Source organism: Bubalus bubalis, chromosome 8 (genome assembly GCF_019923935.1).
Source record: "Bubalus bubalis isolate 160015118507 breed Murrah chromosome 8, NDDB_SH_1, whole genome shotgun sequence".
In the NCBI taxonomy this organism is placed as follows: domain Eukaryota; kingdom Metazoa; phylum Chordata; class Mammalia; order Artiodactyla; family Bovidae; genus Bubalus; species Bubalus bubalis.
In genome coordinates this window covers 28,742,551-28,757,482 of record NC_059164.1, presented here as the reverse complement: position 1 = coordinate 28,757,482, position 14,932 = coordinate 28,742,551, and the positions used below count along the sequence as shown (strand labels likewise).

At 38.0% G+C, this 14,932-nt stretch overlaps 1 protein-coding gene across 3 annotated transcripts in view; it reads right to left on the bottom strand.

Annotated features, from left to right (window-relative positions):
- The window catches only part of ITGB8 (integrin subunit beta 8), a 96,071-nt gene that overhangs the window by 14,995 nt on the left and 66,144 nt on the right, over positions 1 to 14,932 (bottom strand). For all 3 annotated transcript variants that reach the window (XM_006071612.4, XM_025290949.2, XM_025290950.2), the window contains exons 7-8: positions 8,621 to 8,716; positions 3,057 to 3,146 (exon numbers count right to left, since the gene is read on the bottom strand). In XM_006071612.4, the coding sequence (XP_006071674.1) occupies positions 3,057 to 3,146; positions 8,621 to 8,716 (186 nt within the window). The remainder of the gene's footprint in view (positions 1 to 3,056; positions 3,147 to 8,620; positions 8,717 to 14,932) is intronic.

Sequence of the window (14,932 nt, the reverse complement as noted above, 5' to 3'; positions counted from 1 at the left end):
TGTGGTGTTGGAGAAGACTCTTGAGAGTCCCTTGGACTGCAAGGAGATCCAACCAGTCCATTCTGAAGGAGATCAGCCCTGGGATTTCTTTGGAAGAAATGATGCTAAAGCTGAAACTCCAGTACTTTGGCCACCTCATGCGAAGAGTTGACTCATTGGAAAAGACTCTGATGCTGGGAGGGATTGGGTGCAGGAGGAGAAGGGCACGCCAGAGGATGAGATGGCTGGATGGCATCACTGACTCGATGGACGTGAGTGTCAGTGAACTCCGGGAGTTGGTGATGGACAGGGGGGCCTGGTGTGCTGAGATTCATGGGGTCGCAAAGAGTCGGACACGACTGAACGACTCATCTGATCTGATCTGATACATGTATCCGCCATCCCGAACCCCCTTCCCTCCTTCCTCCCCAAGTTTCAGACAGTCTTAAGCTTGCCTTTTAATATCTAACAGGTGCAGAGACAGACTTTATTTTTTATGAAGTGTAATTCCTTTTATTCAATATAATTTATATTTTATTTCAGTTAAATTAAGATTAAGTAATTATATATTTAATATATATATAGTTTTAATATAGTTTTAATTTATATAGTTTTTATTTAGTTTTAATTTTTATATAGTTTTAATTTTGATGGCAATGTAAAGGATAAAAATAAAATGCAATCACATTCACCATGTACTAAATTTGTATGTAATTTTACAAAAGTCTTAAAAATGAAATGCAAAGAATTACAAAGTAGAATAAAATATTAGTTTTTTTCTTCAATGAACTATGAATGGTTTCATTGGACTATGAAGATGAAATGAATTTTCAGAAAAAATTTTAAAGTATAGACATATAAAATTATAACAGGATCCCAGCTTAAGGATATTGGTTAGTCAGAGTTTTGTTGATTTTGTTAGTAGTTTCAAAATTGTTTAAGGTTATTCAGAACTACAATTCGATAATGCATACAGACCTAACCTAGCAAATAAAGAACATGAAAAAAAAAAGCTACTGTTTCCTTTTCCATGGGTGTAATTTGATACACAGGAAAATTTATCAACTTATATTTTTTCTAAGGGGTAATATGTGGGTTCATATTATGGAAAATAGGGTGACTTCTAATACTGTAAGCTCCTTTCTTACTTTGATTATCCTTGGGAGCAAACTACTGTTGTAGTTGTAATGAGTTGTACACAGGCTTGATTTTCCTAGTCAAGATGTCCCTCCAGTCCTATTAATGCTTTCTTTTTGGTAACAGTGAGAAAAAAGTTGTAATTAAAGATGCTTTTCCTATTTCATCCAACATAGTCTTGAGACATAGAACAATTACTTGCAAAACAAACAAACAAACAAAAAACCTTGCAAGATTTGTTTTCCTTTTAAAGAAAGAAAGTTTAGACAAGTCCTTCACTTTCTATTCTGTATCCACTTCTGCCTTTTTCTTTTGTACCTGAGTTGAAAGCAGATGTTCCATAAAGAAAATGTGACGCCTGAGATTTCTAACAATACTTGGGCTACTGTTAATACCGTTCAACTCTACTGTGTCAGGAAGGCAATAAGAGAATTTGAAGAAGGGAGAGTTTGTCAATAGCACATAAATATAAGATAGAAAAAGCATATCTTTGAACACCATGTAAAAAAAGAAAACAGACTATATAATACAGAAGGAAGCATCTGAAAGTTAGAATTTAGGAAAACCTAGGTTCTGGTTCTGCTTCTTTTGCTTGTTAGCTGTTTGACGTTTGGTTAATTTGCTTAGCTTCTTTGAAATTCTACAAATACACAATGGGAGTACTAATACTGCCTTATAGGTTGGTTGAATGGATTGAATGAGGTCATGTATGGAAAATAACTAGTTTGTAGTGGTATTAAATGGAGAAGGCAATGGCATCCCACTCCAGTACTCTTGCCTGGAAAATCCCATGGACGGAGGAGCCTGGTAGGCTGCAGTCCATGGGGTCACTAGGAGTCGGACACGACTGAGCGACTTCACTTTCACTTTCATGCATTGGAGAAGGAAATGTCAACCCACTCCAGTGTTCTTGCCTGGAGAAACCCAGGGACGGGGGAGCCTGGTGGGCTGCCGTCTATGGGGTCGCACAGAGTCAGACACGACTGAAGCGACTTAGCAGCAGCAGCAGTGGTATTAAAATGACAGTTACTGTTTTAACAGTGTCCTAAAAGAGATTATTCTATCCAGGAATGACCTAGGTTGAGAGTACAGGTATTTCTTTAACTTTGTATTTAGCACCTACTCTTCACAACCTGGGAACAGTGTACAACTGTCATCTCAATAAAATAGTATATCTCTTAAGGTAATTCTTTGAATCAAACTGAACAACCTAGTGATGATCTAGGACACCCCAACAAAATTCTCCTAGTAGTCTCCATATCTCAGTTCATTTTTTTCTGGAAAGTTGCTATTTAAATAACACAGTGGATTGATTATGGCACTGGAAATTATGATATTTCTTGGTAATAAAGTATATTCTATGGCTGTGACTTAGTGACTCTCAGAACATTTAATAAGGAAGGAAATTTAGTAGTCTTTAGCTCAAGAAGGCAATGGCACCCCACTCCAGTACTCTTGCCTGGAAAATCCCATGGACGGAGGAGCTGGTGGGCTGCAGTCCATGGGGTCGCAAAGAGTCGGACACGACTGAACGAGTTCACTTTCACTTTCCACTTTCCTGCATTGGAGAAGGAAATGGCAACCCACTCCAGTGTTCTTGCCTGGAGAATCCCAGGGACAGGGGAGCCTGGTGGGCTGCCGTCTATGGGGTTGCATAGAGTCGGACACGACTGAAGCGACTTAGCAGCAGCAGCAGCAGCTCAACCTGAATTTAGTAAACTGTGTCAAAGGACATAGTGAAACACAGAAAGCTGAAATGACTTTACCAAGTTTCTGTAACTAGTTAGTGGTAGAGCCAGGGCTAACTCAGTTTCCTAATTCCTAATCTAATGTTTTTCCACCACTCCTCTCAAGATGATAGAGCATTAGTTTGTACCTTGCTATAGAAATTGGGATTAAAAGTTTATTTGAAAAAAAAAATGTGTACAATATATACATACCTGATAGGCTTCTACAACCAGATTATTGAGGTTTGCAGCCTTTGATTCTATTTCACCAGCAATGGTGCCAGGCAAGAGGGGTAGAAGGTCCTAGAAAACATACCAATAGCATTCACTAAATTACAACTATGTACAGTGGCTTAGCAATCAAGAAATATTTAAAAATCTTATAGGTATCAATGGAAGATGAGTCATTGCATGAATAAAAGTTAAAACACAAGAAAAAATATAAGCATCTAACTAAAGCAGCTAAAACATATATACCTGAAATGATATGTATTTGTATGTGCATGAGTGTGTGTGAGTACTCAAGTTACATGCTGACTTAAACCTTAAAGTATAGACCACAGAACCTGGTCCCAAGAGATTTTAAAATGAAAACGGTTCTGAGGGCAAATAAATTTGATAAGTTCTGCATATGGTTTCTTCTACATAGAGACTCAAAATGTATACCCCTGCCATTCAGAAATAATTTAGCATTATTATAATAACTGCCACATTCTCTAACATTTACTTAATTACAAAACTGTTTTCTCATGTAACATAAATATTTTGCAGAACTGCTTTTCCATGGAGAGGTCTTTAGGACATGTTTGTCCAGACAGGAGAAAAAAAATCAAAGTCACAAATGGAAGTTTCATCGAACAGGTGTTCTGATGGTCCATAAAAAATGGACTCTAGGTATTCCTAGAGAGAAAAGGAGAATTAGTAAAGGCTTAAAGGTTTACCGAAGTTGTAGATTAACTAAGAATAGTGAAGTAACTAGTTTTACTAGAGTGAATGCTGCATATTTATATGGAATCAGATTATGAAAAGTCTTGAAATGCATTTATATATCATTTTATCATTTACAAGTATCACTGAGTTCTTGCTGTATGCCAGCTACTACTTGAACAATATGCTACTACAAATAATTTAGTACCTCAGGTACAAGGGAGATATATTTGTCAGACATTTTAAAAATCCATTTATATAACTTTTATTAACTAGCATCATATGCCACTTTGGAAACGCTAAATTATTAGGCCACATAGTTTCTACCCTTAAGGATCTCACAGGAATGTAAATGACAGTTTCAAAAAATGATGTTCTCATGAAGCAATGGTCATATATATGGACCCTAATGCGAGGAATACTGAGCAGGCATTTGAGGGCTGGGGAAATTTGTCAGGGACTGTTTCCTGGAGGAGGTGATTCATGAGTTGTGTCTTCAAGGATGAGTAAGAGTTAATCAACTAATAATGGAGAAAGGCTTCCAGGGATGGGAGATAAATAGCAAGAACAGAGTTACAAAGGAAAGAAAGAGCCTGGTGAGTGTGTTCACAGAGGAATTAGAAGCATGACTGGAGGGACAAGTTTAAGGCAGTCAGCTTTGCGGGATGAGGTCCGCGAGGCAAGCAGGGACCCACTCGCCTCATGTGCCATAAAAAAGGCTTGATCCTCTAGATCAGAGGAAACCACTGGAGCACTTTACTCGAAGTGTGATTCAAATAGCTCATCCTGCAGCCAGGTGAAAGGTGGATTTGGGAGATGGGTTAGGAAGCTGTTACAACTCAGACAAAGGTGATTAATAAAAATGTCTGTGAGCAACCAAATTGAGTGACTGCATGGCATACACAGGACTCAGCAGAGCTTGTTACGCTTTTAGAATCTGTTGATTTTTACTTTGCATGCAATTCAGTTAATAACAAACCGGGTTTTATGGTTTAACAGTCAGTAGAAATTTTCTTAAAGGAGTAGGAAGAAACTGCTAGAGCCAATATCACCATCAAGAAGTAATAAAGAGCAGACAAAAAAGAGCAAAACAATAAAAAGCTGCTCAGATCAGATCAGTCACTCAGTCGTGTCCAACTCTTTGTGACCCCATGAATCTCAGCATGCCAGGCCACCCTGTCCATCACCAACTCCCGGAGTTCACTGACACTCACGTCCATCGAGTCAGTGATGCCATCCAGCCATCTCATCCTCTGGCGTGCCCTTCTCCTCCTGCACCCAATCCCTCCCAGCATCAGAGTCTTTTCCAATGAGTCAACTCTTCGCATGAGGTGGCCAAAGTACTGGAGTTTCAGCTTTAGCATCATTCCTTCCAAAGAAATCCCAGGGCTGATCTCATTCAGAATGGACTGGTTGGATCTCCTTGCAGTCCAAGGGACTCTCAAGAGTCTGTCTTCTCCAACACCACAGTTCCAAAGCATCAATTCTTCAGCGCTCAGCCTTCTTCACAGTCCAACTCTCACATCCATACATGACCACTGGAAAAACCACAGCCTTGACTACACGAACGTTTGTTGGCAAAGTAATGTCTCTGCTTTTGAATATGCTATCTAGGTTGGTCATAACTTTCCTTCCAAGGAGTAAGCGTCTTTTAATTTCATGGCTGCAGTCACCATCTGTAGTGATTTTGGAGCCCAGAAAAATAAAGTCTGACACTGTTTCCACTGTTTCCCCATCTATTTCCCATGAAGTGGTGGGACCGGATGCCATGATCTTCATTTTCTGAATGTTGAGCTTTAAGCCAACTTTTTCACTCTCCACTTTCACTTTCATCAAGAGGCTTTTTGGTTCCTCTTCACTTTCTGCCATACGGGTGGTGTCATCTGCATATCTGAGGTTATGGATATTTCTCCCGACAATCTTGATTCCAGCTTGTGTTTCTTCCAGTCCAGCGTTTCTTATGTTGTACTCTGCATATAAGTTAAATAAACAGGGTGACAATATACAGCCTTGATGAACTCCTTTTCCTATTTGGAACCAGTCTGTTGTTCCATGTCCAGTTCTAACTGTTGCTTCCTGACCTGCATACAAACTTCTCAAGAGGCAGATCAGGTGGTCTGGTATTCCCATCTCTTTCAGAATTTTCCACAGTTTCTTGTGATCCACACAGTCAAAGGCTTTGGCATAGTCAATAAAGCAGAAATAGATGCTTTTCTGGAACTCTCTTGCTTTTTCTATGATCCAGTGGATGTTGGCAATTTGATCTCTGGTTCCTCTGCCTTTTCTAAAACCAGCTTGAACATCAGCAAGTTCACGGTTCACATATTGCTGAAGCCTGGCTTGGAGAATTTTGAGCATGACTTTACTAGCGTGTGAGATGAGTGCAATTGTGTGGTAGTTTGAGCATTTTTTGGCATTGCCTTTCTTTGGGATTGGAATGAAAACTGACCTTTTCCAGTCCTGTGGCCACTGCTGAGTTTTCCAAAGTTGCTGGCATATTGAGGGCAGCACTTTCACAGCATCATCTTTCAGGATTTGGAATAGCTCAACTGGAATTCCATCACCTCCACTAGCTTTGTTCATAGTGATGCTTTCTAAGGCCCACTTGACTTCACATTCCAGGATATCTGGCTCTAGGTCAGTGATCACACCATCGTGATTATCTGGGTTGTGAAGATCTTTTTTGTACAGTTCTTCTGTGTATTCTTGCCATCTCTTCTTAATATCTTCTGCTTCTGTTAGGTCCATACCATTTCTGTCGTTTATCGAGCTCATCTTTGCATGAAATGTTCCTTTGGTACCTCTGATTTTCTTGAAGAGATCCCTAGTCTTTCCCGTTCTGTTGTTTTCCTCTATTTCTTTGCATTGATCGCTGAAGAAGGCTTTCTTATCTTTTCTTGCTATTCTTTGGAACTCTGCATTCAGATGTTTATATCTTTCCTTTTCTCCTTTGCTTTTTGCTTCTCCTCTTTTCACAGCTATTTGTAAGGCCTCCCCAGACAGTCTTTTGCTTTTTTGCATTTCTTTTCTATGTGAGTGAAATTCAATTTGAATTTTAAGCTTAGAGGTTAAGAACACAGGATTTAGGCTGTTAGGAAAGTATATAACCTCCCTAAGTGCATTTGTTTCCTTCATGTTTAAAGTGGGCATATTAGTAATATTATCCTTTTGTTAAGAGTTTTAAGAGTATCAAATGAATTAATGTTAATAACTCAGTGCTTGACAACAGTAAGTACTCAAGAAGTGGAAGCTGTTACTATTGTTAGTAAAGTGATTTGGGCATTTAATATGAGTCCAAGCTCTACTTCTGTGGATATAACAGCTGTTTCCTTAAAACGAATTCCATGGTATGTAAATTTTGGAAAACAGGGAATTACATCTTCACTGTAGGAAAGAAATGATACAATTGCTAAGGGATGAAATGATATAATTAAAGTAGCACTTTCAGATGATAAATGTAGTAGTCAGATATTAGGGAAACTGGTGACGGGAACACCAGCTTTGTGGCAAAGGCAAATGAATTCAAGTAGCTGTTGAAACCAAAAGAAAAAATAGTTTATTTGAAATACTAAAAAAAAAAATAAGTAAAGGACATTGTGGGTACAAAGTAAAAGCAAAGACAACAAAGGAGATGAAGATCCAGTGAATAGACATGTGTAAAGAAAATTAGGGTATCACGCCATTGTAGAAATGAAGAAAAGAGAGCTTCCTGGAAAAAAGAATCTAAAAGACTGCAAGGAAAGCTTTAGCAGGATCACAGAAGTTCTATATTGGGGGTGACAGGAGGAATCCCATGGGATGCTGCCAGAGTGACACAGGTGTCAAATGTCTATTCTGCTTGTAGGACTCACCTGGCTAAAAAGATTCTGGACAAAACCAAAATTATTCTTATGTAGGAAGGCTTTGACTGAGTCAGCCACTTCCATGGCTCCTCTTATTCCTTTATTAGATGACCTAGACAAAATCTAGGTATGTTGGTGCTAGATTTGTTGAAAAATACTGATGTTCCCCAATCTAATCTATTATAAAGATATGCCCATGGATTAGAATAAGCAGAAATGTGGACATGGTATAGTTGGGGTGTGAACTATGTTTCACCTGATGAAAGTCTTCTCCAACATTGTCACAGTCAGTACCAAGTCTGTCTACAGTGTGGGAGACCCAGGTTTGATCCCTGGGTCAGGAAGATCCTCCGGAGAAGGAAATGGCAACCCACTCCAGTACTCTTGCCTGGAAAATCCCATGGACGGAGGAGCCCGGTAGGCTACAGTCCATGGGGTCACAAAGAGTCGGACATGACTGAGCGACTTCACTTCACTTCACTTCAGTACCAAGTACTATCAGTGCCCTCTGCTGCTGCTGCTGCTGCTAAGTTGCTTCAGTCGTGTCTGACTCTGTGCGACCCCATAGATGGCAGCCCACCAGGCTCCCCCATCCCTGGGATTCTCCAGGCAAGAACACTGGAGTGGGTTGCCATTTCCTTCTCCAGTGCAAGAAAGTGAAAAGTGAAAGTGAAGTCGCTCAGTCGTGTCCAACTCTTAGTGACCCCACGAACTGCAGCCCACCAGGCTCCTCCATCCATGGGATTTTCCAGGCAAGAGTACTGGAGTGGGGTGCCATTGCCTTCTCACTAGATTCTAATTTTAGGTTTGCAAACATAGAATTTGTATTTATTTATACTTAAATGTTAACTTAGGGCACTGTGTAGTATACATTAGTTAATATAGTATTAAATTTAGATTGTACAAAGTATAAGAACCCCAGAATCCTTACCTGGGGTTCTGAGAAGTATTCTAATTTTAACTACAGATGCAAACATTTTAATTTTTACATTTTGGGAGTTAACATACCTTATACCAATGAAATTGTTTTCCTTGAACTGCAAAGATGACGTTAATATTGTTGTCTATTAACTTTTCTGAAAGTTGGCCTAGTGAGGGATGTTCCTGTAATGAGAAATGAGAAAATGAGATAAAGAAGGGAGTGAAATTTAGTGCATCAGTTCCATACACTTCCAAACATCTGTTATATGGAGAACTGTATGATTAACATAAAAATGTATTGGGTTGGGAAGGATTATTGTTTTACTAGAGGCATTTAAATTACTAAAAAAAATAAGGTTAACATCAAAGTATTAAGGATATTTTAAAGACAAAACTTCCATAAAAATATCAGAAGCTCAGAAAAATGAAGAGGGTTGCATCCAACATAGTACAAAGTCTTTAGTACCTTTTAGGTTAACGTTGGACTCCAAGTGACATAATTAAAAGATTATCTAATATTCAGAAACAGAGACATATTAGTGACAATCACATTCTGAGGTGAAATTCAGTAACAAGTGTTGAAATGCAAATATATTAATGTATATATGCATATATATTTGATGGGCTTCCCAGGTGGCGCTAGTGGTAAAGAACCTGCCTGCCAATGCAGGAGACACAAGAGACCCAGGTTCAGTCTCTGGGTTGGAAAGATACCCTGGAGGAGAGCCCAGCAACCCACTTCAGTATTCTTGCCTAAAGAATTCCAGGGACAGAGGAGCCTGCTGGGCTACAGTCCATAAGGTTGCAGAGTCCGACACAACTGAAGCATCTTAGCATGCATGCATGCAATATATATTTGCTATGTAACATGGTGTAGTATAAAATCTATTTAAAAGAAGAAAATCCTGTATTCAAATCCTGGGTTGTCAGTTTATGATAAAAATTGTATCTAGCTGTACTAGGAATATTTTCTAATGGCAACAACTGCTTTTCAAATATTTTTGCTTTGACAAAAAATAATCAGAGTTTGCCAAGTATTCCCCCTTCTTAATTTTTAAAACCATTCATATTTTATGGAAAAATTAATCCACATGTTTTTGACCAGCTTATACTTAACACACATAAAATCAATATTTAAAAAGCAGTCCAAAATGTAAGCAGTTTTTGGAGCCTTCTTAATTTCTTTCTCCTCCTCAAAAACAGGGAAAATTATTTTTTCTCAGAAGATCATTAAGAAGGTCAGTGTATTTTTAAGCTTAAAAGAACACATTTTTTAACCCTAGAAAGAACTGTTTTAAAAGAAAATTTTAAGTACCTTGAGGCCAATTTGTTAAAGTTACAAATGCTTAACAGATGTTTAAATAAACCATTGTTAACAAGAGAGTTGTGGATTAATGGCCATTGTTGAACCCTTTCCCCTTTCTCCCATGAAGCACAGTATCTTTTAAGTATTAAGTATTTTACCTTTTATGTCTTGTATTTCACTAGCAGGAATACTCCCTCTCAGCCAGCTGTCCTGGTTTGGTGATGTCACTACTCCTCAGCCTTAACTCCCCCTCTGCTGCTGCTGCTGCTGCTAAGTCACTTCAGTCATGTCCGACTCTGTGCGACCCCATAGACGGAAGCCCACCAGGCTCCCCTGTCCCTGGGATTCTCCAGGCAAGAACAGTGGAGCGGGTTGCCATTTCCTTCTCCAATGCAGGAAAGTGAAAAGTGAAAGTGAAGTCGCTCAGTCGTGTCCGACTCTTAGCGACCCCATGGACTGCAGCCTACCAGGCTCCTCCGTCCATGGAATTTTCCAGGCAAGAGTATTGGAGTGGGGTGCCATCGCCTTCTCCATAACTCCCCCTCTATCTAACCCATTACATATTGTTTCTCTAAATGTTGAAAAAAATTAATAGAAATAACAAGAATTTCATGGCCAAAAGGGAGAAGAGAAAGCAATGTGCCAAAGCAGCACCTAAGTAGTTAAGGGCAAAAGGATTCCTTTCACATTTTTCTTCCTCACCAACACCTTCACTGTGATTTGTGAGAAATAACTTAAAATGTCAGAAGGAAAGAGGAGGTAAGAAAGATTAAACGGAAACAGTTTTGGTTAAAGAAATAACTGGGTAGAGATGTATGAATTTTAATAATGTACCTATGTAGTGACAAAAAATAAGCATTTAAGATTCTCCATAAAACTGAGATTCATTATAAAAAGTTATATGATAATATAGAATTTGAAGTATTGCATATCATAATAAGATATGAAAAAATGTCTTGGTTAAGTGAAAGCACTCAATTATCTGGATTATTTTTTCATTACTTTTTATAAATCGATTTTTAGATGACAGAGCATGAAAACAATCTGATAGCACAGATTTATTTAAAGATGAAGACTTATGTGTTGTCAGTCTCCATCTCTCCCATTGGCCTGTTTTTCTATCTATATGGCTGCACAGTGATAATCTCATAAGCCTGTGTTTCTCATCAGTGGCACTATTTACATTTTGTGTTGTGGTGTGGGACTATCCTGTGTGTTATAAGATACTCAGCGATGTTCCTAGCCTCTACCTATTAGATGCCAATATGTCCCTCCTCCCCTAGTTGTAACAACCAAAATATCTGTGGACATTGAAACATCTTCATGGAGGCAGGATACAAAATTGTTCTTGCTGAGAGCCATACCAGGAGCAGGGCCCTGGAAATAGACCACTTGGGGCTTCAACTCTTGGTTCTGCAATTATTAGCTCCATGACACTAGGAATCTGTCTTTACCTCTCTGTGATATAGTTTTTATATATGTAAAAGAGGTATAAATACTAGTATCTAGTATCTACTTCGCAGGGTTATGGTGGGGATTAAATGGGTTAACACGTGTTTAATTTACCATTTTCTAATTATTAAGCCTAAATTAATGACAAGTAGGGGCTCATGATTTTGGGTAGACTCCGGGAGTTGGTGATGGACAGGGAGGCCTGGCGTGCTGCAGTTCATGGTCGCAAAGAGTCAGACACGACTGAGTGACTGAGCTGAACTGAACTGAGGGGCTCATGTCCTGATGTCACATTGCTTGTCATTTACCTAGACACTGCTATGTTGGGCTGTGTGACCACAGACAAGTTCCTGATTCTTTTAGTGCTTCCATCTTCTCACTTATAAAATGGAGGTAATAGCAATATCTATACTTCACTGGGATGTTGGATGGTGCTCCCTAAGTGTAAAGGAGCAAATACCGTAGCTGCTTAATAAAAGACAGCTTTCAGTAAAAGACATTTGGAGACCATTACTAAAGGCTATGGCATCCCATTCCAGTACTCTTGCCTGGAAAATCCCATGGACGGAGGAGCCTGGTGGGCTACAGTCCATGGGGTCGCTAAGAGTCGGACACGACTGAGCGACTTCACTTTCACTTTTCACTTTCCTGCATTGGAGAAGGAAATGGCAACCCACTCCAGTGTTCTTGCCCGGAGAATCCCAGGGACGGGGGAGCCTGGTGGGCTGCCGTCTATGGGGTCGCACAGAGTCGGACACGACTGAAGCGACTTAGCAGCAGCAGCACTAAAGGCTAGATGCTGGGCTGTTGGATATGCTTTGACTTGCCTCATGTATTTACCTTTTGCACCTGGCTCCTGAAGTGTTTGAATTTGTGGCTCCTGTCAACATGGTGTCCGCTGCATTCTTGATATTCTTAGCTAGTGAATGAGGGGCATGGACTAATTATTTTTTGTAAGCTGTTCAATGAGAATGGTAATAAAAAATTTTCTGCATTTTTAAACATGATTTAACCAAACATAATTTATTTACAACATTCTATTTCATAAATATGTTCATCAGTTTTTGTTTTTGTTGAGTTACTTTGGGAAATCATTATTTTTTCTCATTTTTAGGGGCATTAGAAGCAGTGTGAGTCTACTTTGAGCCTAGCCCAGGTGATTCTATGTGCAACTTTGCTTTCACTTTTTAGGAAAAAAAAACAAAACAAAACACCTAAATACTGTTCGCAGAAATACTTTCCTGGCTAGTTTTCTGCAAGCATGAGAAGCATTCAAATTAGGTCTACTCTAATTTTATTATTGAAGTCCTTATTGTTCACATGGCATTTACAGTTCTAAACAGATCGTAGAGTAGCAAGCTAAAAATCAGGCATTTTGCTAGTTTTAAAAGCTGTGATACACACACATGTACATATTATTTTAATTGAAGTATAGTTGCTTTACAATATTATATTAGTTTCAGGTGTACAACATAGTGATTCACTGTTTCTATAGATTATAAGCAATTAGCTATAATAGCCTAGCCTACAAAATATTAGCTATATTCCCTGTGTTGTACGTTACATCTTTGTATCTTATTTTATACCTAATAATTTGTACCTCTTAATTCTTTTATCTTATCTTGCCCCTCCATCATCCCTCTCCCTGCTAGTAACTACCAGTTTGTATCTGTGAATCCGTTTCTGATTTGTTATAGTCATTCATTTGTTCTTTTTTCAGATTCAACATATGAGTGAAAATGTTCAGTATTTGTCTTTCTCTGTCTGACTCATTTTACTCAACATAATACCCTCTAGATCCATCCGTGTTATTGCAAATGGCAATAGTTCATTCAAGAGTTGCGTAAGACTCCATTAAAAAAAATATATATATATATATATACACACACACCACAAACTTCATTTATCTCTTGATGGCCAGATTGCTTTCCTATCTTGACTTCTGAACACAGTGCTCCTATGAACATTGAGGTACATAGATCTTTTTGATTTTCATTTTCTTCAGATATATATGCCTAGGAGTGGAATTGTTGGATCGTATCTTGGTTCTATCTTTAATTTTTTGAGTAATCTCAGTACTGTTTTCCATAGTGGCTGTACCAATTTAAATTCCCACCAATAATGCACTATGATTCCCTTTTGTTTACATTCCTCTTCTATATTTGTTATTTGTGGTCTTTTTGATAATAGCCATTCTGACAGGTATGAGGTGATATCTCACTGTGGTTTTATTTTGCACTTCCCTAATGATTAGTGATGTTGAACATCTTTTCACATGCCCGTTGGCCATCTGTATTTCTTATTTGGAAGAATGCCTATTGAGGTCTTTTGCCCATTTTTAAAATACATGTGTTTGTTTTTCGATATTGAGTTGTATTAACTTAATATATTTTGGATATTCACCCCTTGTTAGACATATCATTTGCAAACATCTCACATTTAGTAGGATGCATTTTCATTTTGTTGATGGTTTCTTTTGCTGTGTAAAAGCTTTTCAGTTTGATTAGGTTCCATTTGTTTTTATTGCTTTTGTTTCCCTTGTCTGAGGAGACAGGTCTGAAAAATAGTACTAAGATCTTTATCAAAGACCATACTGCCTGTGTTTTCTTCTAAGAGTTTTGTGGTTTCTGGTCTTACATTTAGGTCTTTAATCCATTTGAGTTTATTTTTTAATATGATGTGAAAAAAAGAATGTTCTAGTTTTATTCTTTTGAATGTAGCTCTCAGTTTTCCCAACACCATTTGTTGAAAAGTCTGTCTTTTCTGCACTGTATATTCTTGCCCCGTTTGTCATAGATTAATTGACAATATGTGCATGGGTTTATTTTTGGACTGTCTATGTATCTGATCTATATGTCTGTTTTTGTGTCAGTACGTACTGTTTTGATTGCCGTAGCTTTGTAGTATAGTCTGAAGTCAGGGAGAATGATACTTCCAACTTTGTTTTTTTCTCTCAGTATTTCTTTGGCAAGTTGGGGTCTTCTGTGATTGTATATAAATTTTAGAATAATTTGTTTTAGTTATGTGAAAAATGCCATTGGTAACTGAGAATTTGCATTACATCTTTGGGTACATGGCTTTGGGTAGTATGGCCATTTTAACAATACTAATTCTTCCAACTCAAAAGCATGGGATATCTTTCCATTTCTTTCTGTCATTTTCAATTTGCTTCATCATGTTTTATTGTTTTCAGAGCATAGGTCTTTCACCTTCTTGGTTGTTTATTCCTAGGTATTTTTATTCCTTTTGATGCATATTTAAATAAAGTTGTTGTCTTGCTTTCTGTTCCTGAGAAAATATATACTAATATATTATTAGTGTATAGAAAAGTAACAGATTTTGTATATTAATCTTGTATCCTGAAATTTTACTGAATTAATTTATTAGTTTTAATAGTTTTTTGATGGAGACTTTATGGTTTTCTATATATAGTATCATGTTATCTGCATGTAGTGATATAATGATTTATGTTGATCAGAGATATTGACTGGTATTTTTTTTTTTTTTGGTATTGTTTTTGTCTGAGTTTGGTTTCAGGGTGAAGGTGGCCCCATAGAATTAATTTGGAAGTGTTTGAAAGTGAAAAAAATGAAAGTGAAAGTTGCTCAGGAAATGGTGTTTTCTTTTCACTTCTTGGAAAT